The sequence below is a fragment of the Euprymna scolopes genome, chromosome 19, assembly GCF_053919585.1.
Source record: "Euprymna scolopes isolate OS-2025 chromosome 19, ASM5391958v1, whole genome shotgun sequence".
In the NCBI taxonomy this organism is placed as follows: domain Eukaryota; kingdom Metazoa; phylum Mollusca; class Cephalopoda; order Sepiida; family Sepiolidae; genus Euprymna; species Euprymna scolopes.
The window spans coordinates 87,875,977-87,891,258 of NC_136500.1; the positions used below are offsets into that span (position 1 = coordinate 87,875,977).

The 15,282-nt window shown below is 34.9% G+C and overlaps 1 protein-coding gene across 1 annotated transcript in view; it reads left to right on the forward strand.

The window, feature by feature from the left end:
* The window catches only part of LOC145240279 (uncharacterized), an 88,862-nt gene that overhangs the window by 43,299 nt on the left and 30,281 nt on the right, over positions 1-15,282 (forward strand). The window contains exon 2 of the mRNA XM_080103861.1: positions 7,404-7,591. Coding sequence (XP_079959987.1) covers positions 7,404-7,591 — 188 coding nt within the window. The remainder of the gene's footprint in view (positions 1-7,403; positions 7,592-15,282) is intronic.

A 15,282-nucleotide genomic window follows, 5' to 3' on the forward strand; every position in this document is an offset into this window, starting at 1 on the left:
CTACGCATTTTCTAGACATAAAAAAAAGATTATAATAATAATAATCGTTCAGATTACTTGGCATTCCCCGGCAGTGCTCTATATGATTGTAGAAAGAAAAGTTATTTTTATTCAAAATATTTTACTACATAGCTGTACATAATATACGCTGGACACAGACAGACAAGATGTAACATGACGTCATCAGTACACGTAACAAAATGTAACATGAGTAACATTAAGATGTAACATGACGTCATCAGTACACGTAACATTAAGATGTAACATGACGTCATCAGTACACGTAACATTAAGATGTAACATGACGTCATCAGTACACGTAACATTAAGATGTAACATGGCGGCATTACACGTAACATTGATGTAACATGACGTCATCAGTACACGTAACATTAAGATGTAACATGGCGTCATCAGTACAAAACATTATGTAACATGATGTCATCAGCACACGTAACATTAAGATGCAACGTCATTTGTTCGCGTAACATGACGTTTGTACATGTATCTTAAAAAAAAACTTTTGATACATATTTTCTAGACATCAAAAACGACCATAATAATAACCGTTCAGATTACTTGGCATTCCCCGGCAATACTCTATACAAACATTAAGCTTGTGTTCAGGTTAGCACTGTTTTACATCACACAAAGTCAAGCAAACACATCACGTTAACATTTTCTTGCAAAAAATGTACATAGTTTGACACAGGGCCCTTTTGTTGTATTAGGAGTTCGTCTAAAACGGAACTTTAAGCAAAGTTTCTTTCCAAAAATTACCTCTCTATGGAACGCAATAACATGAGACTGCTTTCCAGTTGACTAAAACAGTCATTTTCAAGACTAATGTTAAATTGCTTTTGAGCAGTCCTCTTAACTGATCAAATTCTGCTCAGTTTCAACTGTTGTTATTAATCCTCATGGTGGAATATCACCATCTAGCTAACACACCCATTAGCCCTTATCCTCGAGTGGCCTTGTTGGTCTATACAAAAGGCTGGGTTGTTTTATTCAAACTTAACCCAAACAATGAATTCAAACTTAACAGAAACATTGGATAAATCATTGCTTTTATTGTATGCGGTCATTAAAACGTCACACGTAATCGATCTGAATGCATTTGTTTGGAATATATAGGATGAGTCAAAATTGTTAGCAAAATAAATGAATTTCTTTACTTTTATATGAGAAAGATTGACAAGAAACACACATAATATGATGATACCAACGTCGGCTGATACTGCACAAATAACTGTGAAAGGTCAAAGCGTATGGAAAAACTAATGTACGTGTGTGTGTGAGATTATATATATTAGTAGAACCCCGGGATACAGCATTAAAAATTAGTAACAAAATACAGTACATTATACACATGTATATAATTAAATAAGATTATAAATAACACCGTAAGGCGGGGCGAATGTCGTAATCAGGGCCCGGAAAACATCGTAACCTACAATATATATATATATATATATATATATATATATATATATATTGTATTGTATTGTATTGTATTGGTATAAGTAGAATCATCTTTTATTCAGACTTTATTTCTTACCAGGTGAAAACGTACCGGTTTAAACTTGGAAACCACCACTTTTGTTCCCTTGTTCACCTTTCTCTCTCTTCTTCCCCATATCACCCTCTTCCTTACACCTATCCCCCTTCTCGTTCCCTCGCTTCCCCTCTCTTCATCTTTTTCTATCTTTCCTCTTCTTTCTCTTCCCAGTTTTCTTTTATTTTCTCTCCACTTCTCTCTCTCTCTAATGTGTGTGTGTCAGCCATGGTATTGTAAACCTGTAAAATAAACACTTTATTAACTTAATTTTGACGCTTTCTGAAAAACTAAATTGCCTCAAAATGCATATATATATATATATATATATATATATATATATATATATATATATATATATATATGCACACACTAGCTGGGCGCCTGGCGTTACCCGGTCGTACAATGATCTTAAACATAATATTTTAATTTATGCAAATTATGTATGTATTATTATAGAAGTAATTCTCTATTGAATATTATATATTATGAGGAATAATTTGTCCGGGAGACTAATTCGTAAAAAAACTTTTTTTTTTTTTAAATAATGATGATAATGTTGTCATCAAATTCCGTCTGTGTTTGTTTACAATTCACGTCAGCTGATATTTGGGCTTAATGATGGAATAGTCACTTCTGATTAATGTTTATTTTTAAAATATGCAAATGAAGAAATAATTTTCGCTGATTTTAAATGGTATCTTTTCTTTTAGCGTAAATTGAACTTATTAAAAAAAATAAAATAAAATGTCGTGGTAGACACGGGCTTTAACAGCGGATCATTCGATCTTCAGGCGATTGCTCTACCACTGAGCTATATTTCCAGATGTCAATAATTCTGTTATTTTTTTTAAGAAGGAATGATTTGCTGAGATTTTATTATCTCCCTTGGCCAGTGTAACGTAAAATTTTCCCCAGTAAAAATTATTCTTTTTTTTTTTTTATCTATCAGAAAGAAAGACTATTTTTAGGATCAGATTTTTTCGATTTTCAATACTTATCGGATTAATTTCTGTACAAAGCCTATCCAAGAACACTGTCAAGCATATAAATTACGTTTGTGTGAAATTTTCAAAAGATAGGAAGCTTGTTTCTTTAAAAACACAAATTTTTTTTTATAAACGTAAAAAGTCCAGACTCAATATCTTTTGTGATTTCAGAGCATATATAGTGTAATAGCATAGTTCTGAAAAAATCCAAAGATCAAGTAATCTCTGTTGGCAATTTATTATTTTACCAGGGAATGCATTACAACTTTGTTTCATTCATAATTGACAAGTCGGCAAAATTAACTGAAAATGATTGAAAATGCAGCAAAGACATAATTTTGCCGAATTGTCAATTACGAACGAAACAATATTGTAATATATTCCCTGTGAAAATAATAAATTAACAACAAAGATAACTTGATCTTTGGAAATTTTGTGAACTATATATATATATATATATATATATATATATATATATATATATATATATATATATATATATATATATATATATATATATATATAAAATGAGCGCCGGCTTATTATAAGAGAAAATAAAAGAATTTAAAACTGTAAATACAAATTTACAATTAAATTTATTATTCGACAGAGTTTTTTCATTTTTTTGGTCCCCCGACAAAAGGAGGGTGGACCTGTAAATTCACCCTCGTCTGTTCGTCTGTCCACACTTTTCTCAATAACCTTGGAATTTTTTGAAATTTTGCACAAACATGAATCAATTTCAATAAGAGAAACAAAATTAAATTAAATTGAGGGTATGATCGCTTCGGAAACGATATTAATTTTTTATTAATATTGACAATGAATGTTTTTTTTTTAATATTGTCTCCTCATCAGTACAAATGGGGTGGGGATAGGGTAAGACACCAAAATAAACTGGCATTTCTGTAATAAGTAAGGTGGATGAATCTTTATGGTGAACGGCATGTCAATAATTTCTTTTTTTAAAGTTTGTCACTATCTCTCTCTCACACACACACACACACACACACACACACACACACACACACACACACATATATATTGTTTTAACAAAATCAAGACATCAAAGAATGTATTGATAGCAACAAATAGTGTATTTCATCGTTCGTTACAATTGTTTCAAGATCATTCGGACAAATTTAAACTCTATATCGTTCGAAAATTTTCACAAGAACAGCCTCTCGTCAGACGTTTTGAAAAGACACTTTTACAATGAACAATATGGAATCCATTTCCCCTGAAAGGAAAATTATGAGAAAATATTTTATCTACATCTCTTCTTTCCATGTTTTTTTCTTCAATCCATTCTTTGATGTCTTGATTTTGTTAAAACAATATATGACTGCTCAATTACAAAATATGGTAATTTTGAAAGTTACAATTTAAATCATCTCATTCTGATTTAAAATTTATTGGTATATTGGTTACCGAATTATCCATTATATAAACCCAATAAAATTCTGAATATTATAAATAATATATATATATATATATATATATATATATATATATATATATATATATATATAGAGAGAGAGAGAGAGAGAGAGAGAGATAATAAATAAATCAAATTTGAGTGGATAAAGAACCCTGCTCCTCACAACCTAAAGGAGACAAATTTGCCAAGTGAAGAAATGGTGTGGACCCTTTTAAATTAAAACATACATTCACATTACATTCATACACTTAATCAAATACTTTATTTGACTTGAACCTCTGATAAATCAAAACTTCTGTCATCTAATGAAAATAAGACATAGCTACGTTTAGAAATTCTGAAAGACGCCAAATAAAATCCATGTTGACCTAGGCAGGACAAAAAAGACCTATATTCATACGCAGAGCCGTTCTATTAGTCGATAACTAAATATTCAGTCAGAACAAAGAAAGTCAACTTCTTTAAAAAAAACAACAACATTGTTTATTTAACCACCACCAGTATACCTCTGTAAATTAGCACGTGTTAGTTTACAAAGGCACTCTTTTAGTATAGACTAGCCTGGGATCCTGGCGTTGCCAGTGTGTTTGGAGGTGTGTTGAGCAAAAAAAAAAAAGTGTTTAATAGAGCGTACCTAATACTAAGTAAGCAGGCAGGCTCGAACCCGTACCACGAAGGAGGAAAAGAACGTGAAAATAAAAAGAAAAGAAAGTGACGTCTTTGCCGTTGCGTATATCGCCAAACAGGAAGTGGCAAAGGTTTAAATTAAGGCTAATCAATCGAAAAGAGGGATAGTTTTTGAAAATATTGGCGAAAAAGGCGATCTCTCCTTGTAGAAAACTGCGTAGTTGAGAGTGAAGGAATTAATGTTTTTAGCCAATCTTTCGATATTTGTCGCCCGAAGAGTCAAGCTTCAAAACGATTCGATCTCGTGAAAATCCGTCGTCTCTGTCGAAGGTTTTATGCAGGCATACATACATACATATATACATACATACATACACACATACATATATTTAAACAGACAGGTGAGATTTATATTATAGATGATTAGTTAGCATGGTGAAGTGAAGAGCAGATTTTCTTTCCACCTAATCTTTTTCTTAAGCTGATGCTTAAAAAACAAGTTAATTTTGAAGAAAAAAATAGAAAGTTTCTTTTCTATATCAAGCTATATACAGTGAAATGCACCATCACAAGTTTCAACTGATTTCCAATGAACAACCAGTTTAGACTAGGAGCATGATGACGCTGCATTTCAAAATAAATCACAGCTAAAACATGTATGCACATATGTAGCCAATAATGTTTGTATAAATAAAGGAAATTATACAATATATACATACATATATATATATATATATATATATATATATATATATATATATATATATACACACAGAAAGAGGGGGAGATGGAAGAGTATGAGGGACAGAGGGGGGAGTAAAGAAAAAGAGACTGATTTATATATTTAATAGCATCATCATTTAATACTTGTTCCCATAGCATATCATACTTAGATACAAAGGTTGGGAGTTCGAATCTCACCCAAGGCATAATTATTTTCATTCTAATTTTGTCCCCAAATTGACTTAGACCGTTCAAATATTAAGCCGAGTGTTGATTTTTATTTCTATTTAATACGTAATTTACAGAAATTAAAACTGTACTAGTTATCAATATTTAATATGAAGACGCTTGTGTGGTATTTATTTTAATATCTCAGATACATTATTCGGTCAGAGAAAAAATAGAGTCCTTCACTGACTGTTTTTTTTTTTAAGTTGCATTTTAACATGTGCGTTCGGCTTCGATTCTAAACGAATTCTCTCGCCTTCTTCACGTAAACTAATACTTCCGGTTTTGGTCTCATCTGTTTCAGTGTCTGTCAATTTTAAACAGCTTGAACTCTTGATAACTAATTTCCGAATTCCGCCCTTTTCAAGGCCACCGCAAACAGGAGTAACAGAGTATATAACACACTCATTTCGCAAAGGATTAATTATATGAACTAATCGATTAAGTTTAGGTTCGTCTAAAGAGAAGAGAAGATGGAGGCATCATTAGTTGTAGAATGAGGAGTTGTTGACCTCTAATTAAGAAGACATTTATAAAGTTCTTGGTGACAGCTTAATCCTCAAGCGTTTGCAGTTTTGATGGATTTTATTTGCTGTTTGCATGAAACGTGCGGTTTCTGGCTTGGCTTTCGGCCATAAAGGTGTAATCCGTCGATGTTTGAAACCTCATTTTGTAGTAGTCGTGTGTTTCGATTACAGATTATAAGCTACGTTATTATTTAAAATAAATACGTATTAGATACGTTTGAAGCCAAAGCAACGCATTATTACAAAATAAACATATTTATTTTGTTTGAAATTTATATCGAATTTATATTTACGTTATTATTTGTCGAGTTGCATCAAATAAACATGCAAAATGTATGGACTCATCCCAGCATTACGTTTCTGAATTTTTTAGATGAGGATCGGTTATTCGTATTATTTGGATTCTTCGGACTACTGTTTTCATATTGAGTGTCATTTTTGCAACGTTTCAGTCGATGTAACCTCCAACCTTCTTCAGGTATCTTGTCAAACTTTGGAATCTTTTTGTCGAACTCGGGAATCTGCTCGAGATTTCAAGCGGAACCCTTTATTTACTTCACAGGAGTAGCATGCTCTCAGTCTGTCAGCCATGACTGGATAGAGGTCCGCAGTAATTTGCAGTTGTATTTTTCTGTCGCTAATATAATAAATTTATAACTTCAGATATTGCAGTATTAATTAAGAATTGATTATATAATGTTAAATTGAATAAAAAAAAATCTTAATGCTGCAATATTTTAAGTTATAAATTTTATATATTTTATACTAGAATATCTTGTCCTTTTCTTTTCCAGTTTTAATAACTAGTCCTTTACTTTTCCATGTTTAAGTTTAACCATATTACTTTCATGCTCGCATTTTTCTATGTAATATATATATATATTACATAGAAAAATCGGAACATGAAAAGTAATATGGTTAAGATTAAACATGGAAAAGTGAGAGGACTAGTTGTTAAAACTGGGAAAGAAAAAGACAAAATATTGTAGTATAAAATATAATAAATTTATAACTTAAAATATTGCAGCATTAATAATTGATTATATAATGTTAAATTGAATAAAAAAAAAGTCTTAATGCTTCAATATTTAAAGTTATTAATTTATTATATTTTATACTAGAATATCTTGTCCTTTTCTTTTCCAGTTTTCACAACTAATCCTTTACTTTTCCATGTTTAAGCTTAGCCATATTACTTTTCATGCTCGCATTTTTCTATCATAATATATATATATATATATATATATATATATATATATATATATATATATATATATATATATATATATAATTGTTTTAATTGATTGCAGGCTTGGACAAAAGACCAAAGAAATCAACTGAATGTTGAGTTACGAGGCCAACATATTTCTTCAGAAACTGTTCAAGTCTCTGAAGATGGTGATGCCATTGTGCCAACTCCAACATTTCTTATCACTTCTTCATCCAATAATGGTAATCCAAAGAGTACCAGTGAGGCTGAAACCCATTCAAGATACAGGTAAGTATCTTTGTAGCATCCAACCATTTCAGGCTAGCTTTACCATTTCTTACGACAGGTCGATGTAACACAAGGTCGAGGAAATGAGATTTGAAAAGCCAGCGCCTTAGAGAAAGAGTACTCTGACCTACAAAAAGTGTCTAGGCAGCCTCGTTGACAGGCTCTGATAGGGGCGCTTCAGGCGATTAGCAATAAACTAACTCCTTCACAAAGGGTGAGAAGGCAAAGCTGGGCAATCTGGATCTCCTAGAACTGCACAGAACCAATCTTTGGCTTCACCAGAACGAGCCATGTCAACAACAACAGAAAAGTATCCAATTTTATTAAATTTTCAGTATTCAGTGAATAAATTATACATTTTACTAGCACACCACCCAGCGTTGCCTGGTCATAAAATACGCTTAAATATAATGTATTAATTTATACAGTTTTCATATTTATTAATATACGGCATAATCGCGTTGACACACTGGTTCTCGTCAGATCACCGAAGTTAAGCAACAGGAAGAATGAGTTTTATTGTATCCATGATAAAAAGAAGGACGGAGGAAACACATTCAATGGGGGTTAAAAAAAAAATTATATAAATAAGGGGTAGAGTCAGCCGACTGGACTTCGCCCTTACTTTTCAAAGCCGAATTGAGTTTTTTTTTTTTGTAGAGAGAAACGAATTAAAACGGGGGAACGACTAAAATAAAATCAAACTATCGGAAAAGAAAAAAAATGTCATTTATCAATTTAAATGTAATTGCAGTGCTAACTACGTTGGCAGAACGACCCTTTTCTATTCTAAGTCATGCTCATTCGTTATTTCATCTGCAGGTCTTGGAGACTATTCACGTCCGTTTAAAGAGATCTTCTCTCTGTAAGCAAAGGGATTGTCTTTTGGGTCTACACGTGATTAGTCTCTAAGGCGTTTCCTCTCCATTATGTAATTATTAAACCAAATATTTATTTTAGTCGTTCCCTATTTTTTCTTTTCCATAGTTTGATTTTATTTTAGTCATCCCCCCCCCCCGTTTAAATTCGTTCCCCTATACAAAAAAAGGCCAGAAGAACTTAATAAGGAGGAAGTCCCTTTTGCAGAATCATATGACTACGAAATTGGCACTTTCTCATAACGTATTAATAAAAAAAAAATAATAGATGTTATGATCCATATGACACGTTGTTTTAGTTCAGTCTGAAATAACCAAGTGAAGCACATAGATAGCAAAAACGGGTTTGTATTACTGTACACAGATTCGAAAAAGTTGTCAAAAAAAAACAAATATATAACCAATAAATGTTATCAAAGGCAAGATAAGTTACTTTTCTGCCAAACTGGATATATTTTTTGTGTTTTTATTCAATGTAACATGTTTATTCAGCTCGAAAAACATACAGTGTTTACCGATGTATTCGAAAATTCAAGATGGCGTCTCACACCCTCTTTAACACCGTAAGTTTGGGAAAAGGTGTTATAAATAATAAACTAGACAAAATACTATTAAAAACCTGTCGAATATATGTCAACCTATGTCACGATAACATATATTGAGCGAGTTTTTAACAGTATTTTATTCGTTTCGAACTAGTGACATATGGCCGAGTGGTCCTAGACGTTGTATCAAAGTTTACAGTTACTCAAAGGTGCTGAGTTCAATCCTGAACGAAGGCAGTGAAAAAGTAACATTCAAAACAGAGAATCAGCAACTATGTCCCAGAGCCTAGCTGGAGTCCGAACACGGCACCCCCGTAATAATAATAAAGGGTTGGGTTCGAGACTCCTAACAAACGGTTCCCCAGTTCGATACAAAACACCTAATGAAGGCCGGGGGGGCAAAACGGCCGAAACGTTGTGGCAATAACAACCAAGATGAGGAAGTCAGTCCGACAATCTCGATCAATGAAAATACCTCATCTCAAAAATACAGACAATTACTAGGAACTTGTTTATACTAGACTTGAAAACGACCATGTTACAGTTACCTAAGGAGTTCTCCCGTGTTCTATTTCTTAATGTAGAAGTGTAATGTGAACAGGCATCTTGCTGCTCATCTCCCCACTTAGAGTGTTCCTATATACATGGTCCCTAATTAGCAGTAGCTCTTATGTGTCAGTGGCAATGTGTCTTGTTTGGAGTGAATATTAGTTTAAACAAAAAAAAGAAAAAAAAAAAAAAGAATAAGGTGTTCGGGCACACATGAATCGTTCCATTTGTTCTAGTCATTTATTCCACCGGTATCAAACATTAAAAATTCACGAGTACGAACCAGTTGAACGATCGGAATCAGCAGGGGGTAAACTCATCAGATATTTATGGTCTTGAAAGACTAGAAACCCTAACGCAAGAACCACACATCCTTGTCTTGTTGACGCAAGCGGCCTATTTAGTGTCATTAACATAGAATCCGACAAGGAAAGTGAAAATAATTTTTTTTTTAACCAAAAAATAAATCCACTAAAAATCAGAAAATAATCTGGGTTTTATGAAATTTTTACTAAATAAATACGGTATGATCATGTTGACACATTGGTTCACGTTAGATCACCAAAGTTAAGCATCGTTGAGACTTGTCAATACTGAAATGGGTGACCATTTGGGAATACCAGCAGTTGCATGTGCGCTCTGCTTATCTCTGTTAAAGTAGGAATTATTAATGGTGGCGCACAAGTAATTTTTTAAAACACTTTAAATCATTACTATATATTGGGTCCAATATAATATAATAAATACGAAATCTGAATTAATCAAAAGATCATATTTAAGCATATTTTACGACTGGGCAATGCCAGGCGGCCTGCTAGTATATATATATATATATATATATATATATATATATATATATATATATAGTAATTTATAAAATATATATGGCGATTAAGCTACACTGAATATTCTGCGTTTCATCCAACTGACGAATCCTATAGTTGGATGAAACGCAGAATATTCAGTGTAGCTTAATCGCCATATATATTTTATAAATTACTAACTAGCTCTACCTACGTATTGAGCACTTTTGAAGTAAATACTTAAAGTTTGTATAAATCTATACTTTCGTATATTAAATTTATGTGAATAAATGTAGTTATATATATATATATATATATATAGTCATCCACATACAGTACTGTTTCGCTGTTTCACAGCTCATCAGTGCGGCTAGACAGGCAACTACCTCAAGCCAGGATTGAAACCCGACCGTTTATACGGCAGTCAAGGCTTCTAACCATTACGCTATTGGCGGCTGCTTGAACGAGTAGTGAGTTTTTAACGATGTTTTAGATATCGTCCGAAATACCTCCGCTCGATTTGTTTACACAAAGAGCGTCGCTTATATGCTAATGGTAATTCGTTTTTCACTTCTCAATATGCTCAACTCAGGTGAGGAGCACTATAGTCATCCACATACAGTACTGTTTCGCTGTTTCACAGCTCATCAGTGCGGCTAGACAGGCAACTACCTCAAGCCAGGATTGAAACCCGACCGTTTATACGGCAGTCAAGGCTTCTAACCATTACGCTATTGGCGGCTGCTTGAACGAGTAGTGAGTTTTTAACGATGTTTTAGATATCGTCCGAAATACCTCCGCTCGATTTGTTTACACAAAGAGCGTCGCTTATATGCTAATGGTAATTCGTTTTTCACTTCTCAATATGCTCAACTCAGGTGAGGAGCACTATAGTCATCCACATACAGTACTGTTTCGCTGTTTCACAGCTCATCAGTGCGGCTAGACAGGCAACTACCTCAAGCCAGGATTGAAACCCGACCGTTTATACGGCAGTCAAGGCTTCTAACCATTACGCTATTGGCGGCTGCTTGAACGAGTAGTGAGTTTTTAACGATGTTTTAGATATCGTCCGAAATACCTCCGCTCGATTTGTTTACACAAAGAGCGTCGCTTATATGCTAATGGTAATTCGTTTTTCACTTCTCAATATGCTCAACTCAGGTGAGGAGCACTATAGTCATCCACATACAGTACTGTTTCGCTGTTTCACAGCTCATCAGTGCGGCTAGACAGGCAACTACCTCAAGCCAGGATTGAAACCCGACCGTTTATACGGCAGTCAAGGCTTCTAACCATTACGCTATTGGCGGCTGCTTGAACGAGTAGTGAGTTTTTAACGATGTTTTAGATATCGTCCGAAATACCTCCGCTCGATTTGTTTACACAAAGAGCGTCGCTTATATGCTAATGGTAATTCGTTTTTCACTTCTCAATATGCTCAACTCAGGTGAGGAGCACTATAGTCATCCACATACAGTACTGTTTCGCTGTTTCACAGCTCATCAGTGCGGCTAGACAGGCAACTACCTCAAGCCAGGATTGAAACCCGACCGTTTATACGGCAGTCAAGGCTTCTAACCATTACGCTATTGGCGGCTGCTTGAACGAGTAGTGAGTTTTTAACGATGTTTTAGATATCGTCCGAAATACCTCCGCTCGATTTGTTTACACAAAGAGCGTCGCTTATATGCTAATGGTAATTCGTTTTTCACTTCTCAATATGCTCAACTCAGGTGAGGAGCACTATAGTCATCCACATACAGTACTGTTTCGCTGTTTCACAGCTCATCAGTGCGGCTAGACAGGCAACTACCTCAAGCCAGGATTGAAACCCGACCGTTTATACGGCAGTCAAGGCTTCTAACCATTACGCTATTGGCGGCTGCTTGAACGAGTAGTGAGTTTTTAACGATGTTTTAGATATCGTCCGAAATACCTCCGCTCGATTTGTTTACACAAAGAGCGTCGCTTATATGCTAATGGTAATTCGTTTTTCACTTCTCAATATGCTCAACTCAGGTGAGGAGCACTATAGTCATCCACATACAGTACTGTTTCGCTGTTTCACAGCTCATCAGTGCGGCTAGACAGGCAACTACCTCAAGCCAGGATTGAAACCCGACCGTTTATACGGCAGTCAAGGCTTCTAACCATTACGCTATTGGCGGCTGCTTGAACGAGTAGTGAGTTTTTAACGATGTTTTAGATATCGTCCGAAATACCTCCGCTCGATTTGTTTACACAAAGAGCGTCGCTTATATGCTAATGGTAATTCGTTTTTCACTTCTCAATATGCTCAACTCAGGTGAGGAGCACTATAGTCATCCACATACAGTACTGTTTCGCTGTTTCACAGCTCATCAGTGCGGCTAGACAGGCAACTACCTCAAGCCAGGATTGAAACCCGACCGTTTATACGGCAGTCAAGGCTTCTAACCATTACGCTATTGGCGGCTGCTTGAACGAGTAGTGAGTTTTTAACGATGTTTTAGATATCGTCCGAAATACCTCCGCTCGATTTGTTTACACAAAGAGCGTCGCTTATATGCTAATGGTAATTCGTTTTTCACTTCTCAATATGCTCAACTCAGGTGAGGAGCACTATAGTCATCCACATACAGTACTGTTTCGCTGTTTCACAGCTCATCAGTGCGGCTAGACAGGCAACTACCTCAAGCCAGGATTGAAACCCGACCGTTTATACGGCAGTCAAGGCTTCTAACCATTACGCTATTGGCGGCTGCTTGAACGAGTAGTGAGTTTTTAACGATGTTTTAGATATCGTCCGAAATACCTCCGCTCGATTTGTTTATATATATTGTAAAATGTTTTTGACTCCTAATGAGGGTAGTTATTTATTTGCCGCCCACCTCGGCAAAATGTGGCACAAGGCCGGAAAGTGGGGATCCAGCAGGCTCCCCTAAAGGAGGGGCACTCCTGCAATTGTAAAAATTGCCTGAGTCACCCCGTCGGCATTCCCTGGTAGGGGCGCCTCAGGCAGTAAGCTATGAACTTACTCCACCGGAAAGCCCAGTGGCAATGCCTGGGAGGGTAGACCTCCTAGGTATTACCCAGATGGCGTACCTCAGTCCAACAGGTGCTGGGCCGGTTTCCGGCCCCTCATCTGTTGGGCTGAGTGTCAAGTGACGAATCCTTGACGAGTACTACTACCTTGTCTCCCTGCAGCCAAAGCCGCTAGGAGACCTTCCCCATCAGAGGACTAATGGGGGCATGAGACGAATGGATTCGCCAATCATTTTTATAACCAACGGCTGTGCTAAACAACCAATGAAAACGTCCCAAATTATAAAAATTGTCGAATTTTTGATTCAATCAGTTCACCGTTTACTACGTCACGGACCGCATTTAATTCTTGGCCGCCATCTTGGTTATTGATCTGAACTACGCCGCCATCTTTGTTCAACACAATGTCTCAAAACTTAACACACACACACATTATATATATATATATATATATAATTGTTTACTATAATAATTATTAAATGCCTACAGACACTAGTGGTTCATCCTTTCGAAACTCATCCGTGCAGGGTGTCACAATTAACACCAGTCGATAGATTCGAACTCGGCGACAGAAGAAATTTGGGACAAAAATAATATATATATATATATATATATATATATATATATTTATCAATTATTAAATATATATATATATATATATATATAATTTTTTTTTTGTAAATTCCTATAATTAATGCAATACGAAAATAATATTTTCCAATTTTTAAAAAGAAAAACAACACTGACCACGCTTTAGGCATGGACCGGTACTTTAGTTTATAAACTCTTCTGACCCACAGCTATATTTTGCTCTTTCTATGTGAAGGTTATCTCTCTGATAGTATTGCTTTGATAAGAGCATGTATTTGTTGAAAGTCTCAGCTTTTAAAGTAAATCATATATATATATATATATATATATATATATATATATATACCGAGTCGAAGAAATTTCCAGCTTGGTATCTGGAGACACATTAATTCACTGGGAGAGATGCACCCTGGTCTTAGTTAAGACATGCATCTAGAAGGTAACTCTGATGTAAAAACCTGCGTTGCACTGTGTGCTTTGTCTTGTGGCAATCATTTTCACCGACAAGGGTTAGCAGTAATAGCAAAAAGTGTGATTGCTTCTACACAAAGTCTTCACTATTATAAACAAATCATCTGTGTGGATTTCTGAACAACTTAGTTGTTGTTGCGGAACCTCATACGTCGAAATCGACGGAGAGTCCATCATATATGTAAGAATTGTAGGATTTAAAGTTAAATTATGTGAAGTAAAATATAGAATTTTTAAACAAAAAAAATTATCGTTTGAAACAAGGAATACAAGAAATTCAAAGTTCTTTCCTTAATCCATGTATTTTGAATGCAATGTTCATATCTTTGGAGATGTATTTAGCAAAATAATCATCATGAATGATCATAAATCTTGCTATTTCGTTCATGTATTGAAAGATTAGAGTTTAAAATTATTAAAAAAAAAAACAACAACATTATTTATATCCTTCTTACAGCGGGAAGATGTGACACAAGGTCGGAAGGTAGGATTAAAGGGCCTAGAGGAAGAGCCCTGTGGCCTTCAAAAATGCCTGAGCAGCTCCGTCGGTATTCTCCGGTATGGGACGCCTCAGGTGATTAACAATAAACTAACCTTTTCTCAAAGGATGAAAAGGCAAATCCCAGGTGGACCTCCTAGAACTGCACAGGACCAGCAATATACTGCAGTCAAGAAGAAAAAAAAAGGCCATTTTAATAATGGCCTAGACTCTTTGAGGCTGTGAGTTGGTAGAGTTTTCTCACGGCAAAAACTACCAAGGAGAAACTCCCTAATAAATACATAAAACCTATCGATATTACTCTTTGAGTGAAAAGTATCATTCATAG